This window comes from Pecten maximus, chromosome 9, assembly GCF_902652985.1.
Source record: "Pecten maximus chromosome 9, xPecMax1.1, whole genome shotgun sequence".
Classification (NCBI taxonomy): Eukaryota; Metazoa; Mollusca; class Bivalvia; order Pectinida; family Pectinidae; genus Pecten; species Pecten maximus.
This window is the reverse complement of record NC_047023.1, coordinates 37,485,188-37,496,055: the sequence shown is the minus strand read 5'-3', so window position 1 is coordinate 37,496,055 and position 10,868 is coordinate 37,485,188. Positions and strand designations below refer to the sequence as shown.

The 10,868-nt window shown below is 35.3% G+C and overlaps 1 protein-coding gene across 3 annotated transcripts in view; it reads left to right on the top strand.

Moving 5' to 3' along the window:
• Positions 1 to 1,572: 1,572 nt before the first annotated feature.
• The window catches only part of LOC117334262 (cubilin-like), a 28,773-nt gene continuing 19,477 nt past the window's right edge, over positions 1,573 to 10,868 (top strand). Inside the window, exons 1-2 of one of the 3 annotated variants that reach the window (XM_033893772.1) lie at positions 1,573 to 1,801; positions 10,632 to 10,728. In XM_033893772.1, coding sequence (XP_033749663.1) covers positions 10,653 to 10,728 — 76 coding nt within the window. In that variant the 5' untranslated portion in view covers positions 1,573 to 1,801; positions 10,632 to 10,652. Of the gene's footprint in view, positions 1,802 to 8,529; positions 8,719 to 10,631; positions 10,729 to 10,868 lie in introns of those variants that run through there. The other 2 variants (XM_033893770.1, XM_033893771.1) reach the window with 2 other exon arrangements.

Here is a 10,868-nt window from a genome sequence, read left to right as displayed (position 1 = left end):
TTTAAATATAAGTAATGAATGTTTCCACAGTAAATTTTTAAAATTGCAATATTGGAACATTTTCTTCACTCAGCATCATCATATCCTACGCTTATAAATGCAGAACCTCGCCACTGTCCAATGTGCCGAGGGTGATTCCTTATACTGGTAATTGTTGGTAAAGGAACACTAAAATTGTTAGCGACACGATGTCGTGATTGACCTTTCGCTAATGTAGAAATAATCCTTACGTCACACAACTTCATACATTAGCGGCTATTATTTTTGCGGGTATTGAGTTAACATTCTGTGCAATGTAACTGTGGGTGAGGGATGATCACTCCTGTCTCCAGAGGCAACCCTGGTGCCAAATGTCATTGAATTCGTCCGAAATAATAAAAATATCAATCCCAAAGTAACCGTTGCAATGTTTTTGGGTCAAAGATGGGAGTATTTTTTGTTTTTCACATTAATGTTTTTCTAATTATTTCTGTCCTAATAACGACCATGTATGGTACAAGAATAAAACGAATTGTTAAAATGAAATTCAGCCTGACGTTTTAGCGGACCTATGTCAGATAATGCAGACCAATTGTCACCCTGTTTATTCCTTAAACTGTAACGCACTCATCCAGTGTCGTTAGGGATTTGTGAGAGATATCATTAAAACTGTACTTAATCTAATGACTTATCGTCTTAAGTAATAGGAGTAAATAGCTCGTGATATACATCCTTAAAATATTATCCTCTACTTATATAATGCAGATTCTTAACATAAAACGTGATTAAAATTCTTTCTCATTGATAGCCATTTGGGGGATAGATATTACATCTATTTAGTTTTTATACGAATGTCGATAACTTTGTATGCAAATGCACAATGACTGGCAATCATCGCGAATGATAAACCTTGCTAGATGCCTGTTTGACGTCCAATGAGCCGCATCATTTTGAGCTATTTAGATGATTTAGACGACATGTCACAGATGTATCGCATGTCGTGCATACAAAATAATCCACAAAACCACCACAAATGAATTGTTCATTTAAATATGAATTTAAAAAATAAATGTAAATGGCAAATAATGAAATGAAAGCATAATGAAAAATTACTTCTCGATATTAGGCAGTGGTCCTTGCCAATGCCTTAAATTACACATGCTTCACGGATGATTATGTAACAATATCAAATAGTTAACATCAATACCGATGGGAGCTAATTTTAACACGATTTATATATGACAATAATGTGTTAGATCAAATCTATCAGTTAATTAAATAATGTCATAATCAGAGCCCGGTCGAATGAGTTTTAATAGGGACTCAATTTCTGATCGTGTGTTATTGTATATAAACTGGACATAATGACTTGCATCCTCACAATCACATATTCTTTCACAAACATTTTAATTACGGCCTTTATCCATTAAATCGAAATTCGTGTTATCAGATGCCAAGGTGAATACACAAGAATACATTTCAACAATAGGATAATAAGTAGCCATTGAAGAAAATAAAAGCCTCTTTGAGGAGATTAAGGTAAAATCTCGGCTGAATAGAGACCTACCATTAGTCCATACATTCGGCTGGTATCAACACTATTGCAGATCCACTACTTCCCTGTTAAACAACATTTCAGGAGTGCTCTTACAATTGATACCATTCATTTTTGGAATATTTTAGTTTTGGTATTGATGGAATTTGACCGATTCTTACCTATGGAAGACAGGAGCAAGTACCTAATCAATTAGCCATTGAAATCACTGACCATTACACAAGCCATGGTGTATTGCGTCCATATACACCTAGCATTGTAGTTAAGGTAAGCCAATATATATTTTACTGTTTTGTTTGATACGTGTACATTTTTTGTTTCCTTTGTAAAATCATCCCATCACGTTAAAATCATCCCATCACATTAAATAACATGTATATGAATCCAATGCCTTGTTTTGTTAGCTACGTACATACATGTATCTCACTACACTGTAACTCTGAACAGATGCTTAATATAGCTTAACTGGGTTTTATTTTAATCAGAAAAAAACACTATTGCTAAAATCCTGAAAATTTGGTCCGTATAAAAATATCATTATAAGGATCGCGTTTATATGGATCAAAACACATCCTTCCTCGATACCTTGATATACATAAGAATGTATTGTTCGCCCTTTATACATACTTGTTCTCGAAATTATGCCACTTATTTACATATGTATACGCTAATATTTCAATGTAATACCCATGTTTATATATACCAATACCGAGATAAATTGTTCCTCATTTCACTTTGATATCTTTCATCAAATTAAGTCCGTTTTTTTTATTTTTTTTTTTTTGTTATTAATAAATCCTTAATACTTGGATATAGCTAAATTTATATACAACGACAAAAGTTTACTGGCATATTATGACAGCATAATGAAAATAACTGTATGAGTAATGGCAACTGCTACGAAACGATTAAATATAATGCATTTTGGTTGAATTTTAAACATATGAACATGAGGTCATAAGTTACATGTAGATAATTAGTAACAGGTCATAAATAATATCTTTATAGTTATTTGCAGTATATTTTACACTAAACATTCAAATTTTCGTCCATTAAATGCCTTCAAATCACCTTTTCCATAGATTGGTACACGTACACGTATTCAAAGAGTATGGTCAGTTAGCATTGCATTTTCTGTTTATAGTTTTTATTACCAGGCCCAGGTTTCATCAACGTTCATTGGCTTAGAAAAAATCCTTTACTTATTTTCCTAAGGAATACATTATGTTATTTGAAGGGAAGAAAGCTTGGGACTTTTAACTATGTAATGTTTAAGTTAAGGAATGTTGATGAAACAGGCCAGATATTCTAATAAAAAATAAATTACAAAACGTGTATGTTAACAGCTATTGTAAACATGGACCTGTAAATCGCAATGTGTTGTCCGGTTTTGATTTTGCACTTTGAACCCTGGAGATAAAATACTCCTTTATGATATATTAAATGCATTTAAAAGTGTCCGACAGGTCCTATGTAGGATTAGCCCCTTTCTTCATATGCGAAAATTGGAATTATAAGAGCTGGCACATTCCAGTTTATAATCCTATTTTAAATAGATATCTGTAAAGTAGGGCTAGGATGCAATGGCAGTAGTAAATAACTGGCAATGATTCTACAAAATGAACGCACTATAAAGTAGTACCCCAAGTAACTGATGACGATTATATGAACGCACTTTAAAGTAGTGTCCCAAATAACTGATGGGGATTCTACACAATGAACGCATTATAAAGAGGTACCCTAAATAACTGATGGGGATTCTTCACAATGAACGCACTATAAAGTAGTACCCTAAATAACGGATGGCGATTCTACACAATAAACGCACTATAAAGTAGTACCCAAAATAACTGATGGCGATACTACACAATGAACGCATTATAAAGTAGTACCAAAAATAGCTGATGGGGATTCTACACAAGGAACGCATTATAAAGTAGTACCCCAAATAACTGATGACGATTATATGAACGCACTACAAAGTCGTACTCCAAATAACTGATGGCGATACTACACAATGAACGCATTATAAAGTAGTACCCCAAATAACTGATGACGATTATATGAACGCACTACAAAGTCGTACCCCAAATAACTGATGGCGATACTACACAATGAACGCACTATAAAGAAGTACCCCAAATAACTGATGACGATTATATGAACGCACTTTAAAGTAGTACTCCAAATAACTGATGTGGATTCTACACAATGAACGCACTATAAAGTGGTACCCAAAATAACTGATGGCGATTCTACACCATGAACGCACTTTAAAGTCGTACCCCAAATAACTGATGGCGATACTACACAATGAACGCACTATAAAGAAGTACCCAAAATAACTGATGACGATTATATGAACGCACTTTAAAGTAGTACTCCAAATAACTGATGGGGATTCTGCACAATGAACGCACTATAAAGTGGTACCCCAAATAACTGATGACGATTATATGAACGCACTATAAAGTGGTACCCAAAATAACTGATGGCGATTCTACACAATGAACGCACTTTAAAGTCGTACCCCAAATAACTGATGGCGATACTACACAATGAACGCACTATAAAGTAGTACCAAAAAATAACTGATGGTGATTATATGAACGCTATGTAATGCAGTACTCCCCTAAACTCTTGACTGATGAAAGATATCAGTTATTTTACAAAAATTGCGAAACAAGCTTGTATCATCTTATATCAAACACGCTTGTTGGCCCGGATGGAAGCGCGTGAAGGGTCTAAGTGTGGATGGAAATTGGAGCACACTGAGAAAACCACGTCCGATCGGGGAATCAAACCCCGGCCGCCTTGGTGAAAGTGTTTGACCACTGTACCAACCGACCATCCATGTAACTTTGACCCCCAACCTTCAACCCCCAAACACGGAGAAAATAATGATGTAATGATTTTTTTTAAACATGTAAATTAATCAAATAAATATTTGAATCACTACCATAGACATCCTTCCTCGAAAAATATGCTGAGGGTCGTAGAATGTTGAAAATTGGCACCTCTCCTTTCAAACGTCTATGGATGGCTCCCAGCACAAGACATGGGTGTTAGTTTAACACATTATAATACGGTTAAGTGTTTCAAGTTCAATAGTCCATTGATTCCAATTATGGTTAAACCTTCTTGTCCTGATTTAGCCTGTGTTACACGGTCCAGTTTGCCAGCATAAACTTGGCTCGAAACCTGACTCACACATGTCGACATATTTTGGCATAGAATACAGCTGAATATCGGTAACCTTTCTTAATTTCTGTTCCCTGTGAATAAACATTTTGATTAGCTATGTATATGACTATTAATGTACTTTTTCCTATTTAAAAGTTCCGTTTAAAAGTACACTTCTCTAGATATGTAAAACACTGTATTATACAAGAGTCTGAACACACAACGGAAGAGTTACTCTTTACGGCAATAAACAGAGAGGCAGGGAACAAAAGTCTGAACACTCAACGGAAGAGTTACTCCTTACGGCAATAAACAGAGAGGCAGGGAACAAAAGTCTGAACACTCAACGGAAGAGTTACTCCTTACGGCAATAAACAGAGAGGCAGGGAACAAAAGTCTGAACACTCAACGGAAGAGTTACTCCTTACGACAATAAACAGAGAGACAAGGAAACAAAAGTCTGAACACACAACGGAAGAGTTACTCCTTACGGCAATAAACAGAGAGGCAGGGAAACAAAAGTCTGAACGCACAACGGAAGAGTTACTCCTTACGGCAATAAACAGAGAGACAAGGAAACAAAAGGCTGAACACTCAACGGAAGAGTTACTCCTTACGGCAATAAACAGAGAGACAAGGGAACACAAGTCTGAACGCACAACGGAAGAGTTACTCCTTACGGCAATAAACAGAGAGACAAGGAAACAAAAGTCTGAACGCACAACGGAAGAGTTACTCCTTACGGCAATAAACAGAGAGACAAGGAAACAAAAGTCTGAACGCACAACGGAAGAGTTACTCCTTACGGCAATAAACAGAGAGACAAGGAAACAAAAGGCTGAACGCACAACGGAAGAGTTACTCCTTACGGCAATAAACAGAGAGGCAGGGAACAAAAGTCTGAACACTCAACGGAAGAGTTACTCCTTACGGCAATAAACAGAGAGACAAGGAAACAAAAGTCTGAACACTCAACGGAAGAGTTACTCCTTACGGCAATAAACAGAGAGGCAGGGAAACAAAAGTCTGAACGCACAACGGAAGAGTTACTCCTTACGGCAATAAACAGAGAGGCAGGGAACAAAAGTCTGAACACTCAACGGAAGAGTTACTCCTTACGGCAATAAACAGAGAGACAAGGGAACACAAGTCTGAACACTCAACGGAAGAGTTACTCCTTACGGCAATAAACAGAGAGGCAGGGAACAAAAGTCTGAACACTCAACGGAAGAGTTACTCCTTACGGCAATAAACAGAGAGACAAGGAAACAAAAGTCTGAACACTCAACGGAAGAGTTACTCCTTGCGGCAATAAACAGAGAGGCAGGGAAACAAAAGAAACAACATTTAAAACTGATCAACATATTCATTCCTGCTGAAATTAATTATTATGTTATATGAATATGTGGAATGATTATGTTCTCAATACTTCAAATTAACGTCTCTACAAATTGGAGAGGTAGTCATTCAGTAGTTTATCATTGTCTTGATATACAGTGTCGTGTTCTAGAGTTTGTTTTGTTTCATTTTTTCTTCTGATTCTTGCTTAAGTTATTTTTAGATTCATGTTCACTTTCAATGTTAACGCAATTGTTTTTCTTGCATATTTTACCTGTTCTGAACATGGTATTTTTTCACTCGAGTCAATTATTTTTCCAAAGTTGCAGAAACACGAGCTTTAGCGAGTGTTTTTTGTAACTTTTGAAAAATAATTAACGAGAAAATCTGAGGATGAATTTACCTGTTTTGTATTCTTTTTACAATATCAGGGTGTAGTGTAAGGATATGACCTGAATTGAAATGCCGTTTATTAAATATCCAAAACTGACAATTTCGGATGGAAATGTTATGTAATTATTTCTGGGACATCGTTTGTTAACCAATCAAATTGCATTGAACCACGTGATTAAAAAGATAGTCCCGGTCAAAGGTTAGCGTGTCAGCCAATCACTACGCATTTAGAGTTTATTCCTTGTGTGGTATAAACTGAATGTTATTCAGCAGTTGCATTGATTATTTCATACCTTTTGAGTTGGATAACACCTACTTTTTGTGGTAGAAGCCCTTTTTTCATATTTTGCTTTATTTCCTTGACTTCACCTAACACATCCTGACCGGTAACACATATGATTCAGGCAACACTTACTCTCCAGTTGTTAGGGAATAGTATTGCCTTTCTATTTGTTTGAGTGTTCTGCCGTTTGTGATTATCAACATTTTATCAACATTATTATCTTCTTTAGATCTGTGTTGGAATTCTTTGTCGTTTGACATTTTCCCCTTTATTTTACGGTACATTTAAAACCAGTTATCGAAATTGCAATCGTAACTCCTCGCATGATTTAGATAGATAACATCAACTATTATAACACTGTGATACATAGCAAGCAAACAACACAGTAACACTAAAATGGAATCAAATTAACACCAAGGGTTTTACCGTTGTAGTTCAATCTGACATTACAAAAGTTTCCATGGTGACCCGGTGATTAGTGCCAAAGGGACGAGGTCATCGAGTTATAAACTAGATGATACCATTATACCTCCCATTACGATTTTAAATGGTGTGATATATAAAGTTCAGTTTTATTGTCTAGTTTTGTCTTTTTGAGTACATTACTCAATAGATAGGTCTTTATGAATTCCATAACGATGTGTCAAATGATAGCTATCGACGTCGTATCCGCTCATAAACCTGTCATTTCTATAAAAGATTTAGTGCACGACACAGGAATATCGACTGCGTTATCCTGTTTTAGACATATTTGGACTCTATGACGACATTCCGAGAGATATCAGTTACACCACACTCTAATTGGTAACAAACTGTCCTATCAATCACTGGTAATCATTCATATATTTATTATTTGTAAAACAATAATCACTTAAATAAAAATGTACCCGTTATAGAATTTCTCTGAATTTATATATTTGATGACGATGCTGGTAATGTGTGTGTGTCGAATGTTCATGCTGTTCACAATGCTACGCACTGTAACGATTCAATGATCTGTTGGTATATATGTTCATGCACTATGTATATTTTAGGAAACTACAGGTGAAGCTACCAATGCTGTTTTGCACACTTGTTGAATTTCCGGGTGTAAAATCATTTCATACTTGACCGACAACACGATTGTTGTCTCTAACAGATATTATCTTTTTCTGGTTATTAGCGTTGCGTGGTAAATTGACTGTCTATATCAGATTGGGCTGATGAGATGATCTGCTTAATCCGCCGGTAATCCAAGGTTACACGAACCTTTGCCCTCTACCACAATCTACTAATAAATTAGTGCGAACAATGAAAACGGATATGTTGATTTTTTCCTAACATCGCTTATAAAAGGTGGGAAACGAAAATATATTTAACTAATTGTCCCGGACGTAGTTATCCTGTTCTACACGTGAGAGCACCAGAGGCTTTCAATTCTTCACCGTGGTATGTATCAGAAAGATACTTCATAATTTTAAACAAATTTGGATATCGAGACATTTGTTTTAATCTATCGACACTTCATTTTGAACGTCCGTCTTTTGAATCAGGAAAAAATGATACTTTGAGTATGATATGGCTATTTAAAGACTCATTTTAACTCCAGTCATTTGATATAAGTTACTCGATAAATCAGAATGATACTTGAGTTAAAGACCCATTGTTACAGTATAGCCTACCCATTACCACCCACCTCAAACAGACGACGGGTTTTACTGGGGGATTAAAGCTTGTTTAACTATGTGTCGATAGACCGTCCCTACAATCAACCTACTATTTATATATGCATTTACCTTTCGGCCTAAGATGATCGATTAAAAATCACACGGGTAGTATTGAATCGTGAAAGATTTCTTACAGACCATCTGGACTTATAAGATATTAATCTATTTTGTGTTTTGATTGATAAACATAAAGGCGATTCCTTGTGAAAAATTATTTCAAATTGTAAGGTTGTGTGGGCAATGAAGCTGCGATTTAGGATTCCGCTACATAATCATTTCGGGTAAGTGTTGAATAGACATACCTTGATAATGTTATGTATCTAAGATACATATAAATCTTTATCCTGCTTAACCTTGTACATTTTATATCGATATGCTATATAGTTATACAGTTATATATCAGATAGTTATATAATAAATATATTTATATTTATTAAAATGTTCTTTGAATGTCAAAATAACAACTCTACAAAACTTGAACATAAATACTGCATTACATCTTTGTAAAGATGTTTATAAAGATGAACGGTGAATATAAATATTATAATACATTTTGTACTTCGTTTTATAGATGAACATTGTATATAGAGAGATGGGGTATATAAAATGTTACAATGCTTCGTTTTATAAATGTACGCAGCAAATAGAAAGACGGGTTATATAGGAAGACGGGGTATATATAGAGGTTACACAACGAGTGGTTGTTGGATATGGAATTTATTTCACACGAGTAAGTTATTTTTTAAAAGTTACAAAAGACACGAGCTTTAGCGAGTGTTTTTTGCAACTTTTAAAAAATAACTTACGAGTGTGAAATAAATTCCATATCCAACAATCACGAGTCGTGTGACCTGTTTCTACCACAATAATATCGGCTTGAATCAAAGGGAAACGTGGCCAAGTATAATTTCGCGTATGCAAATAAAGTGTACAGGTGACGTCCGGGACCCGGTGATGTGACGTCATTAGATTATTGATGACGTCAATAACAATTGCAGCTTGGGTCAAAGTTCACCGTGTTAGCCAATCGAAATGCGTACAGAGTTTATACCACGTGTGGTATAAACAGATTGTTAATCAACAGCTGTAATGATTAACTGATGGTCTGAGAGTTGAATAACACAGGGTATTGTGGTAGAAAACATATTACAATACTTCATTTTATAGATGAACACTATATATATCTGAACGGGATATATGAAATGACACAATCCTTAGTTTTATAGCTAACGATTAGATAAACATATCTTCTAACAACAAATGATTCCGGGGCTCTAGTTTGATACCACAATTCGGGAAATTGTTTTAGGGTCAACATGATCCCATTAGGAATTGTTGTATTTCCTTGTGCTATATGAATTCAGGTGTGGTCGGTGCTCGTTGATATACCTGGTTATTATTTTGATTTTTACAATTGTTTTTGCCTTTTTTGTTTAAGTTGTGGTGTTTTCGTGTTATGCTCATTTTTACTCACCGTTTTTTAACCTGATGAACTTTACACTGTTGGTAAGTCGTTAAGAATGTAATAACCAACAACTTGTCACATTTTGAGGGTGTGAAATAACACGGATTTAAACTAGATTCGTATAGTGATGTGGTCGAATAAGCAGAAGACGCTTAGCTTTTGATATCATCTGGTCTCATATTCCTTCTACTTTTGAATGGTATCAATAGAATACTCTAGTTTGCCCTTGTATTACAGATTTTGAGTTATGATAACGGTCTCGTTTGCATTTCGGTATATTCCTGGTATTAACCTAACGATGGTATAAAACTACAGCTGTACTGGTATTGACACATTAATTAGTTATATTTGCAAATATATTGAAGAATTAGGTTTTGTATTTGAAATGATATTTCATTTGAGCCATCCCATGCTCCTTAATCTTCTTTTTCAATAACATTATCTATATGTCCATTTTAACATTCCGTCTCTATATAGATTTGACAAAAGGGGTTCAGCAAGCGTACATATCCCCGAGTGTTTGCTCATTTCTATTGGAGGATTTCATAATTTCCTTCATTTTGCTTTTCTTTTCCCTTGATATATGATTCTTATATTTTTTTTTATTTTGGATTCGAATATTTTGCTTTCTTGTCCTCTCGATCTGCTTTTGTTGCATTTGGTCAAATGATTTATTTCATTTCAGATTTCTTTCTGATAGAGTAAACACTTCGGTACTGTTTGTTACAGATCGCATACTGTGTGTCGCTGATGCCTGACCCCCAGGGCTTGTGCACGTGCACCCTACAGGTGTGCCTCATCCTGCTACTAAGACATATCATACCAGGTAAGAGACATTACTAACCTCCCTTTGATTTCCCGCAATATAAACATTCATGTTTCATGTGACTTTGAAGGTCTAATCAAACCGGTTTCATTACTGTTCCCACATTCAGCAAAACTAAAAGTGACAAGCTTTCCTTGAAT